Source organism: Balaenoptera musculus, chromosome 5 (genome assembly GCF_009873245.2).
Source record: "Balaenoptera musculus isolate JJ_BM4_2016_0621 chromosome 5, mBalMus1.pri.v3, whole genome shotgun sequence".
NCBI classification, from domain to species: domain Eukaryota; kingdom Metazoa; phylum Chordata; class Mammalia; order Artiodactyla; family Balaenopteridae; genus Balaenoptera; species Balaenoptera musculus.
Window position 1 is genome coordinate 280,838 of NC_045789.1, and position 21,240 is coordinate 302,077.

Sequence of the window (21,240 nt, forward strand, 5' to 3'; positions counted from 1 at the left end):
AGGCACTTTGGTCATGGTTATAAAATGGGGGATTGCAGACCCCGGCTAACTCGCCAGGCAGGAAACCAGCAGGGCTGATCCGGTTCCTCAAACCCCCAGGTGTCAGCTCCTTTCAATGCGCATTTGATGCCCGTGGACACATCACATTCCTATGAGGTGGACACTGTGAGTTTCGCCACAGTAGTGGTTGATTCTAGAAACAGCAACAGCCGATGTCAAAAGCGCTGTCATCTAACAGTTTCTGAGTTCTTCAGACCTGCCTCTCACTGCTCAGGCATCACACCTGCGTTAAGCCATTTGCTGTTCACAATACACCTGTGAGGCTGGTAATATTTTTAATTTTCTCAACACTGGAGTGTATTGATCTGTTATTTTCCCCATTTGATAAGAGAGAAAACGGAGGTTCAAAAAATAAAGTGACTTGTTCAAAGTCAGTTCTCTACTAAATGGTGAGAAACAAGCAGTCTGACTAAAGAATCTGTGCAATTAACTACCACACTATATTTTGTCCCCATAGCTGACTTTGTTCTTTGCTTTTTCAATTAAGAAAAGATCAAAAGTAAGGTATTCAAACAGTTGAATTTGTGGCTCTCATTCTCCCCTATTTCCTTTTGTATCAGTAATGCTCAGTTGTAACTGAACACAGACTAGAAAGTTTAATGCAGTATCTAGAGGCTTCTTAATGCTGTGGACTGTTTTGAAAAAGACACACAGAGCTTAAGTGCTAGATTCCAACCACTAGTGGGTGAGAAAAGAGGAAAGTATATTTAGCTCTGGCTTCATGGGAATCTTAAAATCCTCCAGGGCTTCTGAGGACAATAATTCATTACTTTACTAATTATTACTTCTTAAATAAATGGTTGACATTTAAAATTTTCATTGTTCCCTGACAAAGCAAAATGCATAGAGCTTTCCTGATATAGAGAAAGAAGGTTTCTACTAAATGGGCTTTCAAATAACTTTCCGAGCTCAAAGTAGATGAATCTTTGACATGTTCGTGGTAGATCTATTTTTATTAAAAAAAAGTCTGTAAGTATGGACTGTGGCCAAGGTAAGCTCAGTGAGTTTTTATTTTAATCAGTTTGACTGCAGAAGCATATGAGAGCTGAATCTTGTTTTCATAAGCTTTTCTCAGAAATAAAATATATTTTATTTAATTACATATATTTCAGTATAAATATAGGTGACGAGTTGCCTTACCTTTAAGCTTCTAATTATTACAACATCAATACAAAGCATCGTTACAAATTCTTTAAATTTCTTTCCATTTATTTACAGAGTTCGAGCATTTTATGTGTATATATATATATTCATGTATATATATACATATACTTGAACATATATATGTGTGTGACTGCATTGTTTTGTTTGTTTATAAATTCTGATGGCACGATAAACATTAAAAGGAATTTGGTACAGAAGAGTAACTTCAGAAAGTGCTTCTTTTAATATTCAATAATACCCTTTTCATGTGACTAAACTCACAGTTAATTTGCAAATTAAAAGGAAATCTGAACGTCACCTCTTTAAGAATCTGAATTATTGAATCTCCTTTTTTCCGTTGGTCCAGAACCCCATCACCTAACATGTCATCCAGAACTTACTTTTCTCTTTGCTCATAAGCATTCTGAATTCTCTGCTGTAAGTATTGAAGTGGCTGTATTAGTGAAAATCACAGGAGGGGTGATTACTCTGTGCTTACCCAGCACTAAGCAGCAGAAGCTTCACGGAGGAAAAAAAAATAATCGGGCTCTGAGCCATACAGATGAAAGAAGCATATGAATATCAAGCAAAACATTGTATAAGGAATTGTTGAAATTAAAGCACACGATGCTCTACGACATGATCCAAAAATAGAAGCCCTAATTCCCTGGTAGGAAAAAAATCTGGCAAAACACCAAAGCATTCAAAAACAACGCACAGACCCGAGAACAGTCCCCCAAGGTTTCCTCTTTATCCCCAACCTAAGGTTCGTTATCTTCCCATCACTGGAAAAGCCTTGAGAACAATGCTTACAATACGCTTAATGTTTAACTTACCCAACGCATTTATTTTTATTAGCTGAAAATGTGAGTCATTTCAGCTGACATTTTGGAAAGCCACATATTGCCTTTTTACTTATTTATTTTTCATGCATTAGACTGATCTTCGAGTAGTTTGCGTTGACTCCGGGGGTGGGGGCGGGGCAGGCCAAGCTGTTCCCCAAGCGCCTCCTTTTCCTCTGTAGCTGGTTCTCCTCAGTTTGGCCGTCCAGAAGGCAGCCCAGTAACAGACTGGTTCCGAGAACACAGCACAATCTACTTGTGACCTGGTTGCTCCGCTCCTATGGCAGCAGTGGCGACAGGGGGTAGGGCGCTGGCAGAAGCCTGGTGACCCGCTTTGGGGCTCGCGTGGCTGGCAGGGTCCCTTCTCTCCCTAAATGTCACATCCTCTATAGTATCCGTGGGCCAAAGGAACATTGGCAAAGTTTCCTTTACACTCAGGTGACTATGAGATAATTAGAAAAGCAAACAGTATAATATACTGACAAATGCAAATAGTTGTTGGACAAAAAGGGCCATGTGGGCGGAGGTGTGAACTTCAGAGAGGGAAAACAGTTGGCAGGGATGTTCATCCCTCACTTCCTCTCCCATCTTTCTCCAGGTGGACGTTCCTCATTTTCCACCACGACAGAGCAACGTTCTCTCCCTTTTACTTGCAGAGCCTAAGGTGCAGGCCACTGCAGCATGTTCTGGACTGAGACACAACACAACCGTCGTTCAGAGGAACACAGGTCAAGATATAACAACAGGTCTTTTTAACACGTTACAAAAATATTACATCTGCATACTTTGATGATGGCTATTCTGACTGGTGTGAGGTGATACCTCATTGTAGTTTTGATTTGCATTTCTCTAATAATCAGCAATGTTGAGCATCTTTTCATGGGCCTGTTGCCCATCTGTATGTCTTCTTTGGAGAAATGTCTATTTAGATCTTCCACCCGTTTTTTGATGGGGCTGTTTGTTTTTCTGATATGGAGCTGCATGAGCTGTTTGTATATTTGGGAGATTAATCCCTTGTCGGTTGCTATGTTTGCAAATATTTTCTCCCATTCTGAGGGTTGTCTTTTCATTTTGTTTATGGTTTCTTTTGCTCTGCAAGAGCTTTTTAAGTTTAACTGGGTCTCATTTGTTTATTTTTGTTTTAATTACTCTAGGAGGTGGATCAAAAAGGATGTTGCTGCACTTTATGTCAGAGAGTATTCTGCCTGTGTTTTCCTCAACAGTTTTAAAGTATCTGGCCTTACATTTAGGTCGTTAATCTATTTTGGGTTTATTTTTGTGTATGGTGTTAAGGAGTGTTCTAATTTCATTCTTTTACATTAGCTGTCCAGTTTTCCCAGCACCACTATTGAAGAGACTGTCTTTTCTCATAATTCAAAAAGACACATGCACATCAATGTTCACTGCAGCACTATTGACAATAGCCAGGACATGGAAGCACCCTAAATGTCCATCAACAGAGGAATGGATAAAGAAGATGTGGTACATATATACAATGGAATATTACCCAGCCATAAAAAAGAACGAAATAATGCCATTTGCAGCAACATGGATGGACCTAGAGATTATCATACTGAGTGAAGTAAGTCAGACAGAGAAAGACAAATATCATACGATATCGCTTATATGTGGAATAAAAAAAGGGTACAAATGAACTTATCTACGAAACGGAAAGAGAGTTACAGATGTAGAAAATAAACTTATGGGTACTGGGGGTAAGGGAGGGGGAGGGATACATTGGGAGATTGGGATTGACATATACACACTACTATATATAAAACAGATAACGAATAAGAACCTACTGTATAGCACAGGGAACTCTACTCAATACCCTGTAATGGCCTGTATGGCAAAAGAATCTAAAAAAGAGTGGATATATGTATATGTATACCTGATTTCCTTTGCTGTACACCTGAAACTAACAGAACATTGTAAATCAGCTATACTCCAAAAAATTTTTTTTAAATAAAATATTATATCTGCGTAGAAAAAAATAAAGAGGTACAGAAGGTCATGATCAAAAAGTAAAAATCTTGGTCCCTCCAGCCACTGGTTCTAATTACAGACAATAGTCATCTCGAAGCTCTCCTAGGCATCTTCCCATAAGGCTATGTTCATAGCAATGTGTGTGTTCTTATTATCCAAATAGCACCTTACTCTATACAACGATTTTATATATAACAAAATTGAAGGTGATTACATACATGTGCCACGTGTTTATTCAACAATGCATCTTTCTGTATCATTATGTATCTAGCTTTTTTATGATTGCATAGAGTAATGGGCTATTTTAATGGTTAAAAATTTGTAGTTAATGTTAAATAACAGTTTAATATTTTAATAATTATATAAGGTATGAAAGCCTCTAATTTACTAAAAAATTCCACCATTAGTGATAGAAATTAGTACTTTTATAGGTTGTTGTCTTGTCTGCTATATAGCATTTCTGTATCAATTACGTTTCAACATCCGTCTCTGGGTACAGAAGCCAGTACAATTTTTATTGCTTTGACATTTTTCTCTCTTCCCATCATAGAATCTCATCCTGGCTTCTTGGCTCCACTGAGACTGGTGCCTGGAAGCACGGCTTGCCTTTCCTTCCTCACTCTTGACCTAACGCTGGTCAACCGCGTCCACGCACCGCGGGCACGGAGTGTTAACCAGCAGACAGTTCCTGCTCGGTCATCTCCCCGCGGTGGAGCTCGGGGCATTAACTAACCTAAGTGCCTGGTAGAACGGAGACCGGAAGTAGATTAATTAAAAGTCTGCTCGTTCGGTACCCGGCCTTTTCCACTTCAGCAGTTCCCTCGGAGAAAGAGCAACACAGGCCGAATCATGGTCAGCTGCGGACTCCCTGGAGTCGTGGCCCCTGGCTGTGGTGCGGGGTCAGGTGTCCCACCCGGATGGAGTCCAGCGCCCCCCGGACCTGGCAGGGCAGTTGAGTAACGGGCAGATCTGGTTGACACGATGCTCATGCAAACTGTGTTACTGAAAATTTTAGCTCTCTCAACTAGTCTCATTGACGAAAAGTGAACCGTGATGAGCGCAGTCTTACTAGCTTTCAGTTTGCCATAAACGACGTTGAGCGAACAAGCCACAGAGGAAACGTCTATCTGCAGCACTACACTGAACAGGAGGATGCCGAGCACGAGGGCGCGTTCCTCTCGAGGCGTGTGCGTTGCAAGACAGACACACGCACACACACCCTCCTGGGTCTGCACACGCACACACACACCCCCTCCCCTTGGTCTGCACACACACACGCACACGCGCGCACACACGCACACGCGCACGCCCCTCCTTATTAGTCGATGCTCCCCCCCCGGGGCAGACCTCTGCAGAAGAATACGTTTGGTGGGAGGACGCAGCAGCTGCACCTCCCGCCCCAGAACTGGTGCGCGGAGCCGCAGCGGCTGCTCCGCCGTCCCCGCCGCGGCCTCAAACGAAAGCTCGTCAGCGGGCGGGGCGGCACCGCAGCCGCCGAGCTCCCTGCGCTGCGCGGCCGCGGATTGGTCGGCAGGCGGGGGGCGGCGGCAGCCGGGGGCTCGGCGCGCGGGCGCTGCGGGAGGGGCATCGGGGCGCGCCGGGCCGGGCGCCGCCGCCTGGGTCGCTCGGCCGAGCGGGCGCGGACACCATGGTGAGTGCTCTCGGCGCCCGGGCCGCGCGTCCCGCCGGCCGGTGGGGCCTGGCCGCCGAGGGGACCGGCCGAGCGCCGCGGACGCGCGGGGGCCCGGGGCAGTCCTGGCGGCTCGCCGGCGTCCAGAGCCGGCAGACCGGAACGGCCGGGGTCGCGGCGCGGGCGGCCGGTGCCCGGCTTCCCGGGGTCCGCACCGCGCGCGGCCTGCCGAGCTCGGGCAGGGGGCGCGCGGCCGAGGCGGGGGGCGGCCGTCCCAGGCGGCCGGGGAGGGGCCGGGCTCGCGTGCCCTCCGGAGGCCCAGCCCGTGTCGGCGGCCGGGGGGTGGGGAGCACGGGGCCCGAAGGGCTCTGCGCGCGGCCGGCGCCGGGGCCGCCCCTCCCCCGCGCCCGCGCCCCCGGCCGAGTGGCCGCCGAGGAGGCAGACGCGGGGGGCGGGTAGCGGGCGCGGCGGGGCCGCCGGGCCCCCGGGCGCCTTGCCCCGCTGCCGGTCCCTGACGCTCGGCTCTCCCCGACCCCGCAGTACGGCTTCGTGAATCACGCGCTGGAGCTGCTGGTGATCCGCAACTACGGCCCGGAGGTGTGGGAGGACATCAAGTAAGTGCGCGCCCGCCGCCCCGCTTCCTGCCCGGGGCCGCCGCGCTCCCACGCTCGCAGCCGGCCGGGGGGGCGGGCGGGAGGGAGCCCGGGGGCCGCGCGGCCTCCGCCCCGGCGGGCGTGGGAACGCGCTGCCCGCGGCCCGGCGGCTGCCGCGCGGAGGGGCCGCGGGGACGGCGGGGGCCTCGCAAGCGGAGCGAGACCGGCTGGCGTCCCTTCGCACACGTCGCGGGCACGCGCGGCAGGGACGCCTTTCCGGGTGCGGACGCTCCCTTCGGAGCAGCTGTGAGCCGAGCGCGTTTTTCCCTCTGAAACGGGGGGACACCTCTCCCGCCCCCCGCCCCGTCTTTACGTCTGGTTTGTGCCGTGGTGACGGCTGTCAGCGGTAGGAGGGCCCCCTGCTTTCTGTCCAGAGCTGCGAGCCCAGAGCTCTGCACGTGCGCGGAAATACCGCAGCCGCGGGAGTTCAGACCTGCTGCAGCGACCGGGGCATCGTCCCTGCGGACCCCTGAGCGTTGCAGCCCAGCCGCGCTCTCTCCTTTTCTCCCTCTCACTCTGGTGAAATTTGCGTGTAACGTGTATGCATGACCGCAGCCGAGTCGCCACACTGACACCCAGTTCTCTCTGGATTTGCATCCTGGGACAGCAGTGCGACCGCCACAGGCAGCCAGAGGGAGAGAGGGTGTTTTCCCCGGTGGGCAGAGCACACCTTGCTGTTATTCACTCTCATTGCCTGTGCTCACCGATTTCCTTCTGTTACGTCAAGTAGGTGATGCCTTATGCTGTTTGCTCCTAGATGTATGACAGTTAGTGGCAGTGAATGCTAACAGGCTCTATCGTGCAGTTAATGATTTCTTCTACAGATCTGTTTCCGTGGAAATGCCCAGGATTAAATATTAAGCAGTAGAATGCAACTTCCCCCCACCTCGGGTCTGTACCCTTGAGCATTGTTTCAGGTTCCATAAGCCACTTAGGTTGCCCACGGAGCACATCTATATACTATAAAGAGAAGTGGGGATTTGAGAGTTATGTGGTTCAAGCAAATGAGAATCGAGGCCCTAAAGCTTACTTTGGGATTTGAACTTTCTATCCACCTTATTAATAGCTTCATAATTTTTGTTTCTTGGTAGACAGAGTTATAGAGAAGGCAGGCATCAAGAGTAAGATGTTAAACAGTGTAACCTCAGTGTAGGATTGTTTTTAAGCCGCTTTCTCTGTGAATGTATGAAAGCGCCATGTGTATCTCCCACATGGTAATGTCTCATCCGTAAGCTAGAAATCCCCATATTTCCCGGTGGATATGCGATGGCAGTGAATATGTTTAGAATTTTGAGAGCATAGGATGGCTGTTGTGGTGAAACAGTCTTATGTATGTTTATTGGATTTAGAACGTGTGTCTTACCCATTATCAGTTTCAATCACTGTCAAATACAGAAATGAAAAGTAATACCTCATAGGGAAATGTGTTGGAAATTTAAAAATTGAAGTATCGAGTGATTTGTTTACGTTGGCCGTATTTTCCACAGAGAAGGTCAAAAATATCTAAAAATTTACAAATCCCCTCGATGTGAGAACTTTGCCAAATCATGCTAAGAATATTGTTGCATTTTCCTTTAAAAAAAAGTATTAATTTTCAATTAAACATCAATATCGTCTAACTCATGAATTTATTTTTAAGTAGCATCAAGCAGTATCCTTCATCTGTTTAAGTGCTAATAATTTAAGTCATACAAAACATTTTTTTTTTTTCTGGTAAAGTGAAGCAAATCATATGGATCTTTTTCCTACAAAATGACCTCAAGGATTGTGTGCCCCTGCAAGAGAAATGCTGTTAGTTATACTAGTGTTGGCAGTCCGGGTGTTAAGTTTGATTCTCTTTTGTCTCAGCATCCCTCTTGGTGGAGCCCATCTTGTCTTGGATGCGGTTTAGTATCTGGACAGAGAACCTTGCTGAGCTTTCTGCGTGGAGGACCTTAGAGCGGCTCGCTGTGAGGACCCCTGAGGGGTCACTGTGTGCTGCCGGGAAGAGTACTTACTTAGCTCCACAGAGGTGCTCACTGTGTGGGGGCAGGACGGGGGAGGTTGGCATGGTTTAAGTTTAAAATGCTCCCTGGGAGAGTCTGAGTCCTCCTCTGACCTCACCGTCTGCTCCAGGGAGGGTTGCTGCAGTCACTGGTCCAAGATACTTTCAGGCTTACCTTTTTATGGAAAAGGAATATATGAAAAAAAACTTTTTTGTCTCAGTAAATTCCAGACTCGTCTAGCTTCCTTTTTGCTCTGTGAGAAACTGTCTAAATTGATGTTTATAAAATTTCGTATAAGACTTCTTTGGTTTAGGAGGAAGTAGCCATCCTTCCTCCTTCAGAAAGTATGCCAAACATTTAAGGACAAGTAAAATCCTAAGTAACAGATTCCAGACAGAAAATTCTAAGTGGGTTAGAGCCAGAAATGCTTCACTGTAAACTCCGCATCCACGCACACTATTACCAACAATATAACCATTTCACAACAGTTTTATTTAAATTCCTCTTTGTAAGAAAATGAAAAATTGTCGAAACTGAGGGTCAGCAAACTTTCCCTTAAAGGGCTGAATAGTAAATATTTTACGTGCTGCAGGCCACGAGTCAATATTGATGATATTATGCATACGTGTATAACCATTGAAGTGTAACCACTTAAAAAATGTAAAAGCCATTCTTAGATCCCCAAACAGCGGAAACCAGTGGTGGGTGAGATTTGACCCAGAGACTGTAGTTTGCCCCTCTGATCTAGACCATAAATACATGTAAAAAAGTCAAAGAGACCTCTGAATCTACCTCAGATCTTGTTTTGTTGGGTTCCTTTCAGTTTTGAGATGGCCTTTTCTGGAAGCCATGGGTCCTAAGGGATGAGAAATATCAATCGCCATTTCAGGAAAAACATCAAGTCAGGATACACATATTAGAAAAGCACCTAAATACTTGATTTAATAACCATCTCTGTCACCCTCCCATCGGCCCTGGCTACGCTAACGTTGCATCAAATTACTGGGTCCAGAATCTTGGTACGTGATTTGGAAGTGAAGTAATGACACTGTTAGTTGATAAATATTGGAGTATGCTCCTTTAGAAGGCCGCCAGGAAGATGATTACTTCCCTGTGTAAAGAACGCAGACATGTTTGGCATGTGTTGTGAGATTTATCTGTAGCAGGGCAGCGTACTTTTTCATTCAGTGATTCAAACCTACTTTCATTCTCTAGTTAAGCTTATTTTTAAGGAGCACAGTCTAGTGTTCGGGCAATGAGGATGGAAAAGTGTGTGACATAATCCTTGCTTTCAGGATATTTCTAATCTTATTATGTCTTGATTTTTCTGCCTGTAACTCAAACGTGGAAGCATTTGGCTGTTGGATAGCATATTCTGATCTTCCAGTTTTGAAATTAATGCATCTACTTGAATTTGCTAATCACGAATTAATCATTATAGTTCATATACGCAAATGCATGGCTGTAAGCTAGTTATGTGACTTTCCCAGTTGCCTAAACTTTCCAAGACTCAGCTCTATAAGGAAACGTAATAACTACTTCATAGGGTTGTCATATGTTGAATGATGCCTGTAAAGTGCTCAGCACAGGTCTTGATAAATAACTGTTAGATAAATGGTCGCTGTTAACAATTTTCACTCTAGAGCCAGAGTTCTTCAGCTCGTCCCTTCCGCAGCTCCGCCTACATAAGAGTGATCCGTTGAATCCGCATGCCACATCCCTCTAAGTGTGCACTCATCACTCTAGGACAGGTAGTGACTTCTGGTCATTTCACTCCCTTTGCTACTTTCTCCACGCCGTGCAGCCGGTACCTGTCCTTCGCCTGCGAGGTGCCCCTGAGATGCTCAGGTTCTTCCTTCCCGGCTCTGAGCACCTTCCCTTCTTACTCTGACGGCCCCCAGCAGGTTCTCTGCGTCTGACCCATCCCACTTCTCCCCCTTCTGCACATTACAGGAAGACTTCCTTTCACGATGCTCTTTTTCTGCTCAAGCTCTACTTTGGAATCCATCCTACATTGTATTCTTCTAGCCTCCCCTCCTCCAATTCCTGTTTGTTTTTTTGAAGATGCAGCATATGCTCTTTTTAAAAAACATTAATTAGTTTGTTTCATTTTTTAGATCCCATATATAAGTGATAACATACAGTATTTGTCTTTCATTTTCTGTAGTGAATTATTTCACTAAGCGTAATACCCGTCAGGTCCATCCATGTTGTTGCAAATGGCAGTATTCCATTCTTTTTCACGGCTGAGTAATATTCCATTGTTTATATCTACCGTATCTTCTTTATCCATTCCTCTGTTAATGGACACTTAGGTTGCTTCCATATGCTCTTAATATTCATTTTGTCAAAACAAATTAAAACCAAATAGGGGACCACATTTCGCCATGTTTTAATCAGATTTTCCTATTCCTGAGGCGATATAATTAAATTTCTATACCTTCCTATATTCTTGCTCAAGTAGGTTTTAAAATATTAACAGTACTTTTTATTATAAAAGCTGTTTAAAATTTCCAAAGTCCTTTCCTCTCTAATTTCACATGAGTGCCACAATACCCATTTGAAATAAGAAAGGCCTTTCTACCTCAATTTTTTCCCCAGCTTTATTGAGATGTAATTGGCTCATAACATTGTGTAAGTTTAAGGTGTGTGATGTATGGGTTAGATATACTTGTAAATTGCAGAATGATTCCCACTGTAGTATTAGCTAATCTCCTCCATCCTGTCACACAGTTACTTTTTTTTGTGATGAGAAAGTTTGACCTACTCTCTCTCTCTCTCTCTTTTTAAATATGCTCATTGTAGCTACTCCTTTATTTTTTACTTATTTTAAAATTTTGTTTTAGGCCACACTCGTGGCATGTGGGAAACTTAGTTCCCCGACCAGGGATTGAACCCGTGCCCCCTGCATTGGGAGTGCAGAGTATTAACCACTGGACGGCCAGGGAAGTCCCTAGACCTCCTCTCTTAGCAGCATTTGAGCGTGTGATACAGGATCAGCTACAGTCGCCATGCCGCACTGCTGATCCCCAGACTTGTTCGTCTTGTAGCTGGTTGTCTGTACCCTCTGAGCAATGCCACCCTGTTTTCCCTCCTCCCAACCCCTGCTAACCACTTTACTCCATTTCTCTGAGTTTGTGTTTTAGTTTCCACATATAAGTGGGCTCAGGGCTTTTTTTTTAATGATGAAGTTGAGTCTGTAAGAGGTTAAATGATATCAGGAAGCTGAAGACTCAGCGCTCCAGCTCTGCTCTTCCGATGGCAGGTTTACTGCTCTTTTTTTTTTAACTTATATTTATTTATTTTTGGCTGCGTTTGGTCTTTGTTGTTGCATGCGGGCTTTTTCTCTAGTTGCGGCGAGCGGGGGCTACTCTTCGTTGTGGTGCACGGGCTTCTCATTGCGGTGGCTTCTCGTTGTGGAGCACGGAGCATTGGCTTCAGTAGTTGTGGCACACGGGCTCAGTAGTTGTGGCTCGCGGGCTCTAGAGCGCAGGCTCAGTAGTTGTGGCGCACGGGCTTAGTTGCTCCGCGGCATGTGGGATCTTCCCGGACCAGGGCTCGAACCCGTGTCCCCTGCATTGGCAGGTGGATTCTTAACCACTGCGCCACCAGGGAAGCCCAACTGCTCCTTTTAAGTTAAAAATAGGAGCTAATGTAGTTACATACTGTACAAATGTGAAACCGTATTAAGTTTCATACCCAGAAACTTCCTCAGTACAAATAAACAAATGAATGCATAAATTAAAAAAATAGGTAAACTAGATAATTGTTTAAAAGACCAGGACCTTCTTCTGTAGAAGGACCTGACGGTTAGCCGGAAAGAAGGAGGGGGCCCAGTGGGTGTGCTTGAAGCCGCCTGTGCCCGTGGAACTTGATGCCCAGTGCAAACCCCGTCTCGTGACCCCCCCAGGGGCCCGGGCTCACCCAGAACCCGGACCGTGTTATGAGCAGTCAGGAGCCTGGGCGGTCAGCCGGCTCACACCCTCATCTCAGGGCTTCTCCTTGAGGGTCTGAAGTATCCCCCAGACATCAAGCTGGGTCTTCGTTTTCCTTGCATTTGATCATCTTTGTGAAATAAGAAAATCATAGACGCATGTTACTTAATAAGGTGTCAGAGGAGGAGCTTTGTCCATTACAGTGAGCCCCAGAGGAGAAACCAGAGGATCTGTCTTCTCTACCCTCATTCCCAGACCTGCTTTCGGCGAACGTTGACTAGACATTGGTCCTGGTAGCCACGAGCGCTGTCCTTCCCACCCTCACCTCTCTCCAGAGTGAGAAGCTAGCAAACGTTTCTCATCAGTGTGTTGGAAAGTGATAAGCGGGAGTCAATACTGTGCAGACATCACCAGGAAAACACACCTAAGGAAAACTCTAGAATCGGCCCGGCTTGGAGGCTGACACCTGCCAGGACGTGGGGCCTGGAGGCTTTTCCATCACCGCTTTGCCTCTCTGTTCATTAAAGAGGAAACGGGGGTGGGGAGGGTGGGGGGCGGTTTCTCAGTTTATGTCCGGCCAAGAGAAGCAGCTTTTTCTGCAGTGACACTGAGGTGAGAGGTGTCTACTCCAGGTAGAAGGGAGACGTTCTGATGTATGTATTGTTCCTTCTTGTTGTATTCGCGGCCTTTGGTTGTGTTGGGTATCCTGATGTACTGCCCTTTGTTGTTGTTTTTTAAATTATTTACTTATTTATTTATTTGGCTGCGCCAGGTCTTAGTTGCGGCATGCGGGCTCTTAGTTGCGGCGTGCGTGTGGCATCTAGTTCCCTGACCCGGGATGGAACCCGGGCCCCCTGCGTTGGAGCGCGGAGTCTTACCCACTGCGCCCCCAGGGAAATCCCTCCCTTTGTTGCTGAGTCCTGAAATACTACGTTATTCCTCTGTTGAAAGTCTTGGTGGTCAGTCTTCAGATCACCCAAACGTGGGACCTTTCAGTCCCCACGGCCCGCTTGCTCTCAGCACCCGCATGGGCCGGGGGTCAGTTCCTCAGCCAGGCTGGCCTTTCCCGTCCAGGAGGGGGACGCCTGTGGTCAGTAGGGTCTCTCTCCGCACGCCCCGCTCCGTCCTGCACATGGAAGTACTTCCCAGCTTTGAGATGGCAAGACAAATCTTACTTCTTAAGGGAAGACTTCTTTCACCTCCACAGCTGTACTTTTCCTTCATAGCCCATGCACAAGTTTATAATACTTAATTGTAGTAGTATCTGATGAATAGCTGTCTTATCTCACTAAAGTCTAGCATCTATAACTATCAGAAGCCTTCTTTCTCTCTGGATCTATCTATCTATAATATGTATATGAATTATCTTTTATTTTTTAATTTCCAGAGAATAGAGCACGTGCATATTCATCACACTTAATATTTTATTTCTGTAACCAGGATTTATTATGCCAGAATGGTGACATCTTCAACTACTGTTTAATAAAATATAAGCTCCGTTGAAATGGGCATTTCTGCTATTAACAAAGGCAGAAGATGTAGCAGTAAATTATAACGTCTCTTTTTGGGAGGGTCAGCGTTCACACATGGATATAATAAAAGGACTAAGAACACTGCTGTTGGATTACCAATTTCATAAACCCCAAGACACTTACTGGGTTGGATTCAGGGCAAGATTGAATCCTTTAGCAAGTGTCTCAAAGATGCTGTTTAAAGTCAGTATCGTAGACTGTAAGTAGACGTTTGTGATGCTGAAGTTAAATTTAAAAACCAGGTGAGAATGCTCGCCAGGGCCTTCAGTGTTGAATGTAGCTGCTCATACGTGTTGGACACTTACATGTGTTCCGCAGTAGTGGTCCTAAAAGCTTTGTACTTGTTAACTCACCTAATCCTCACACCCACCACAGAAGATAGATTCGTTCATTATTCTTAGTTCATAAATAAGGGAACTGAGTCTTCAGGGCTTTACACTCCTGCCTCAAGCCACTCATTTGTTAATCATCAGAGCAGAGATCTGGACCCAGATAGGCTTGTAATGACCATATTATGTGCTTTCCCCAAACAAGGACTTAAGGAGCTTCTCCTTTCCGATTTTCCAAAGGCAATTTAGCACGGAAATGGGCAACATATATGTGTGTTACTACTACCGTCTTTGTTTCTGTTTTCCTGTACTTTTCACGCACTTGCCAGGTGCTTGTGGCTGTTACATTTTTACAGGTGGTTTTATTCAGGAACGGGACCGCTACTAAAGGAAATCAGAGCCTCGGAAATCCTGAGCAGTTCGTGTAGTTTTGGAAGCGCTCTGGGCCGAGTTCAGGGTAAAGGACGCACAGGGCTGAGGGACTCGTTTGTCTGATGGAGCTGCCGCCAAGTGCGCCTTTGAAGTGTTTGTGATTGTGTTTCCGGAACTGGGGCAGTTTACTCATGAGGCTGTCTCGTGGCAAGCTGGACACAGTCAGAAGAAAAATACCGTTATGTATGCAGAGTGGTCCTTTGCCTAAATCCATGTCACTTGTGAGAACGTGACGGTCACCGTTTCTAGGGCTTGGATGAGTGAAGACGCTGGCTTGAGAGGACTGACCGCCACCAACTGGAAGGGGGCCCGAGCAGGAGGCCTGTCTCCTCCCAACCCCCCAAACTAGTCTCTCCTTCGGGGACTCAGACTGTTTGGGAATCGTCGGGTTGTGCTGTGGAAAACTGAGAGGTAGTTAATGCTTCACAGCCACTCCAGATGAAGGAGTGTAAAGTTTTAATTTTTAGGTGTCATACATCGCAATTGCCTTGTATTATGGTGGGAGGTTTTAATTTTAATACCAGATGGACACAAGCCAGCCCTGAACGTCCTTACCTGTCACTAAAATGGACCATCCTAGGATTTGTCGTCACGACGATACCTGCATACTGTCTGTAATACAGCGTGTGCTGGGATAATGGTTTTTACAGGATCGGTACCCCTGGGAGCTGTCGTTGGTCAGGTTGATCGTTTGACGTGTGTTGATCTTTTCTGCCTGAGACCAGACCTTATTTTGAGACTCCTGTATTCAGCCTGTCCCACCTAAGAATTCCCGTTTTCATACCTCCCTGGGAAGCTTCTTTACCTACTAGCCAGCAGTCTCTGTAGTATCCTAAACTTCCTTGAAAGGTGTATAATAGCAGGAGCTCAGTGTCAGAATATGCATTCAGTTTTATACATTCACATTTTGAAGGTAGGGAATATCTCCTTAGGTATGGAGTTACGAGAAATGCTGCCTGGATATTTCTGACAACTTTAAAAAATAAATCATAAAAAAATTCCCAAGTTTGAAAACAAACTCTGAACTTCTGCCAGTAACGTGTGATTGTTTGATTTTTGGTAGGGAGTTTGGAAACACGTGGAGGGAAATGTATTTAATTAATTCATTCACTTCTTTTCAAACATGCACACATTCACAGAGTGCATGCTCTAATCCAGGCATCTGGGTTAGGCACCAGTGATTAAAAAAACAAAACCATAAAACCCCACCATAATAAAAATATCTGCGACCCTTTTGGGAAAGGTAATTTGTGTAAATAAATGATCAGTTTAAATTCCAACGAATAGCCATCTCTAAAAGTAAGTAGGAAATTAACTGCTTGCTACTGGGAACATTTTTCACGTATACAGACTCAATTTTCAAATACTTCTCATGGCTACAAATATATAGAATAGAGTTATTTCTTGTTTTGTTTCCAGGTGAAAGTTAGAACTTTATTTTTAAAGCTCTTGGGAGAGGTGGAACTTGTTTGGGTTTGGCTAGCTGAAGTAATAAATTCTATCAGCTAAGCAACACACTAAGTGCAACTTTGCTTTAATTGTTTGGATGCTGAGTGGAAACCTCTCCCCGCACTGTCCCCGCTTCTTCCACTCGCCGTTTCCTTGTCCTCCGCCTTCGTCTTCTTCAGCTACTGACTACTGTCGGTTAGATGTTCGGGACATTGAATGTGGGAGGCCTTCTCCCTAGATTCTTCTGCCACCAGCACGGCCCCAGGTAGCGCGGTTCTGCCTGTGAGAGGTGGGCGCACCCGTCCTCGGGGCGGTGCGTGTGGGGTCCTTCCTCTCCGTGATGTGCAAGGGAAGACGGTGACCTGGGATGAAACCAGTTGAGCATCTTTCCATCTGGGTTTACTCGGTGGTCAAAGAAATTGCCTTTTTACCTCACCCCACCTCACTTAGGCAAACTTAGAACTAAACCGTCTCTAAATATTTATTACTGTCTGCTGACCTCTTTCAGGGAGTAATGCAGCAAGTAGAAAGATCTAATACTTAACCCCAAACACAGTTATTAAGTGTACAGGGAAAGATGACACAAACTACGTCAGTCACACTATTTGGAAACAGTGGGAGACTGGTCGTCTGGGTTTATCCGGGGCTTGTTACAGTCATGATGGGAAACAACAGAGTGTAATCACACACACCAAGATACTTGGTGATAGTGTTTCGTCGGTTGCCGTTTGATGCATGAACAGCGTTGAATACATTTTAATCCAGTTTGCCTTTGGCTTGATATGGTCTTTTTTGTCAGCTAAAAATTATTGGGAAAAAAAAAAACATGTCCAAAGTGTTTCATTTTGGGGAAAATTTTCAATCATGTTTCTCAGAGAAGCCTGTGTTTTCCTCACATGTAAACCGCATGTAATTTATATAACGGGAAATTATATAATTGTCTTGTGTAACGCAACATTCTAAACAAAATTGATGCCCAAAAATATATTCTGAATAATGAATGAGTCTAGAAAATTTGGTCAATGTGCATGGCTGAATTTGGATAATTTAAGCACAAAAGGAATTCTACATATCAAGAAGATAAATCAAATATTGTTAGAAATGTTGTGTGTATATATTTGAGCCATCCTTTACTTTGCTTTTAAGGAGGAAAAAAAACCTTGAAAGTTATGGGGTGACAAAGTGAGGGATAGAGAATTGTAAGGTGACGTTACCTGAGTTATGCGCGGTGTTTCTGTGACCTGAATAGCAGCTTACTTCCCAACCTTTCTTTCATTTGTTGGTCACCGTCTGTGATCTCAGGTAGCTGGTGAAAAAACATTTTCTTCCCTCAAAGAACAGGTAGAGCTGAGAGATTATTATCACGTCTGTGCTCTCTGGAGGCCAAAACATTTGCCAGCAAGGAGTCTGAACGAACCTGTTTACCTCAAAGTTAGAAGAAAAGCAGTGTTGAGAATTGAGAGACATTCACTCAAAATGTCTACTGGCTTCAATGGCCATATTGCCAGAAATTAATTTTTTGGGTATGGCTGCTTTGGCTCTGTAAATTCTCCTGTTCAGTGTAATGGAGCAGACCAGTTGTCAGTAAAGTGTTTGCAATATCTCCAGTTAGCTTTTACCCCGAAAAGGGAAGAATCTGAAGAATGGGCTGCAGAAAGACGTGTGTTGGGTCCAGAGAGATGAGGTCCCAGACGTAAGTGTTGCCTCTGGACCCTTTGCTGAGACATAGCTTCAGGAAGCCTCTGTGGTCACTGCTTAACCTTGCATCCTGCCCCTCCTCCTTCATTTATCCTGATCTCCTCTCTTTTGTAGCATTTATCACCTCGTAATAAATTATAAAATGTGCATATATATTATGTAAACATAATAATATATAAATATGATAATACATGAATATAATGATACATGCTTGTTGTTTGTTTCCATCTGCTAAAATGTAAAGCTCTTTGAAGGCAGGAATCTTCATCTGTTTCGTTCATTCATCTATTAAAACTGCTCAGAAAAGTGCTTGGAGCATAATAGGGGTTCAGTTATTTGTGGCAAGACTCGTCCCCCAGGGGGAAAAGGACCCAAAGGGTGACCCAGAGTTCCCAAAGATTTCTAAGACAAATGTAAATAAGGAATTCTAAGCATTTTGAATAATTTATTGGAATTCAGTGTGAGATTTTTGAGAAGACGATTATTTCCTTTCATGTACTGCTGTTTAATTTATATCTTAGCCTCCCTCCGGGGAGCATGTTGGGCTGATTATTCCAGGAAATAAAGCTTAAAAGATAAAGGCGCTTATTTTATTACAGCAAGAGAAAGAAAAGAGGGAATGCATTGACTCATGGTTAGGGGATTTCTAGGGAAATGGCCATTTCTCTATTTTGTGCAGAAGAACTTTGTATTCTGTTTAACGGTTATGAATTGGTGACTGTTTCTGAGAAACTGAGTTCATTACAAAAACTTATGTCATTTGATTTATCTCAGTTGGAAGAAAAAGAATAGGGCATAGTGAGAGCATGAGTTAATTTGTCCTTTATTATATATTTAATTAAAATTTATTTATATTTTATTAGAATGCCCTAAATCAGAGGCTTCAAAATTCCAATCGGTAGACCAGTGCTGTTTCATAATAAAATGTTAGTGACAAAATGAGAAAAATTAGACTCTCCATATCCTGCAAATCAGCAATTTCTTCTCTAGGAATTTATTCTAGAATAAATTAGAATTTAATTTAATTCTAAATCTAGAATTTTTACATAGAAATACAAATACTGCTACAAAGATGTTCATCACAACATTTTGTTTGGACTTGTGAAAAAATAAAAGGAATTTAATATCTACTAAAACTTCAGTGTGCCTAACCAATGCAATTTTATGTAGTCAAGGTATAGAAAGGTATATTTATTGACATGAAAAGATGTCCATCAAACAGTTGAGTCACTAAAGGAGGTTTTAAAGCATTATGATCTGGTGTGTGTTATACACGCAGTTATTTTCAAGCATAAGGAACCTGAATATAATACCAGCGGTGGTTGTCTCAGGATAGTGGAGGATTTTTTTAAGTTTTTCATTTCATATACTTTATATTTTTATACAGTTAGAAATTAGAATGTGTAAGTTACACAATAACATTTATCAAAAGATAAGTCAGTGTTTTTACATTCTGTTTTCATAATTTGGGGATATTTCACTGACTTTCGGTATGAAAAAGACTTGAAGTTTTGAAGATGTGTTCCTTTCATTTAACAGCAGCGTATGTTCAGCCAAGGGAGGGTTCCACAGCTTGTATGCAGCTCTTTGATTTTTTTTGAATATATAGACGTGGCAAGCACTGCGGTCACCAGTTATGTACATAAACTGCTTCAGCAGCTTAGAACACACTTTTGCACTTTCTCTCACTACAGCTGTGCAAGGTGGGTTATATTATTGCTCCCATTTTAGAAGAGAGGGTTTTAAAAAAATTTTTTATTGAAGTATAGTTGATTTACAATGTTAATTTCTGCTGTATAGCGAAGAGATTCAGTTATACACATATATGCATTCTTTTTCATATTCTTTCCCATGATGGTTTATCACAGGATATTGAATATAGTTCCCTGTGCTCTACAGTAGGACCTTGGTGGTTATTCATTCTGTATATAATAGTTTACACCTGCTAACCCCAAACTCCCAATCCTTCTTTCCCCCGAGAGAGAGGGGTTTTAATGCTTACATGCTTATGTGATTTGTCCAAGTTCATTCGACCAGGAAATCCTGGGCTCTGAAGTTCACGTCTTCGTGCCCACCAAAGTCATGCTTTCCCGCCACATGCACTGTTACGTGTAACTGCAGGCAAATAAATGGACTGCTCCGAAGAACACAGGGTGTTTGAAGAAATGTCTGTCCTCCCTGGACCCAAGCTGTGCTGCCATTTGGAGCAGACACTGGTGTCACAGCCACGGGCAGCCCCTGTGACGGCCCCGCTTCCGAGGGAGAGGAGGCAGGAGGCTGCCAGGCGGTGAGGAGGAGCTCTCCCACCCCCTGTGGTGAAACTTCACCCAGTTATGTCCTCCCTGAGCTGCCTGTGTTTGTGCATCTCACGTGGACAAGGTGCCTGGGACCTCGGCTGTGCTCTTCCAGGGCAGGCAGTGTTTGGAACGATGGACTTCTCCTCCCGTTTAGACACTAGTTTGAGGAAAACAATCTAAATCCCATCAAAGTAAATACATAACCATGACAGCTATTTAACTGATAACTGCGATTTCCTGTCACTAATCCTGCGTCTATTTTGAGTCACTGCACTTGATACGCTGAGGATGTGCTGGAAGACGTTACCTGTGCACCGGGCACCGCAAGCTTCACGTGTTTAATACGGAGCTCTGGGCCTTACCCCTCGGTCCACGGCCAGCCGTCTGTCCCAGTTCAGCTCCTGGTGACAACGTCCTTCCAGCTGCTCCGGCCAAAACCGCAGTGTCATCCTTGTGTCCTTCCCTTCTCTCACGTCCTGCATCCATTTCATCAGCGAGCCATGTGGAACCTTCATGTACACCGGGATCTGGGCCACTTCCCTCCCTCCACTGCTTTCACCCCGACTCAGGTCACGGGCCTTTCTCGCCTGAATGTCCCGGTGGCCTCTAACCTGCTCTCCTTGCTGTGACTTTGCTGTGTCCTTGCTGTGACATTGCTGTGTCCTTGCTGTGACATTGCTCTGTCCTTGCTGTGACATTGCTCTGTCCTTGCTGTGACCTTGCTGTGACATTGCTCTGACCTTGCTGTGACATTGCTGTGTCCTTGCTGTGACATTGCTGTGTCCTTGCTGTGACTTTGCTGTGTCCTTGCTGTGACATTGCTGTGTCCTTGCTGTGACATTGCTCTGACCTTGCTGTGACATTGCTCTGTCCTTGCTGTGACATTGCTCTGTCCTTGCTGTGACTTTGCTCTGTCCTTGCTGTGACATTGCTGTGTCCTTGCTGTGACATTGCTCTGTCCTTGCTGTGATATTGCTCTGACCTTGCTGTGACATTGGTGTGTCCTTGCTGTGACATTGCTGTGTCCTTGCTGTGACATTGCTCTGACCTTGCTGTGACATTGCTCTGTCCTTGCTGTGACCTTTCTGAGTCCTGTATGCCTTCCATCCACGCTCAGTGCAGCCTCAGGATCCGTCCCCTCACTGAAGCTTCGGCCGCTCCTCCAATGCCCTGGACGGCCCCCGCCAGCGCTTTGCACCTACTCTTCCCCCGTCCGGGGCTCCCAGGCTGCTCAGGGCTCCCTGCAGAGAGGCTTCACGCTTGACTCCA

At 45.0% G+C, this 21,240-nt stretch overlaps 1 protein-coding gene across 2 annotated transcripts in view; it reads left to right on the forward strand.

Moving 5' to 3' along the window:
- The first annotated feature begins 5,609 nt into the window (after positions 1–5,609).
- The window catches only part of GUCY1B1 (guanylate cyclase 1 soluble subunit beta 1), a 51,032-nt gene continuing 35,401 nt past the window's right edge, over positions 5,610–21,240 (forward strand). The window contains exons 1-2 of one of the 2 annotated variants that reach the window (XM_036852943.1): positions 5,610–5,682; positions 6,202–6,275. In XM_036852943.1, coding sequence (XP_036708838.1) covers positions 5,680–5,682; positions 6,202–6,275 — 77 coding nt within the window. In that variant the 5' untranslated portion in view covers positions 5,610–5,679. The remainder of the gene's footprint in view (positions 5,683–6,201; positions 6,276–21,240) is intronic. The other variant, XM_036852945.1, reaches the window with a different exon arrangement.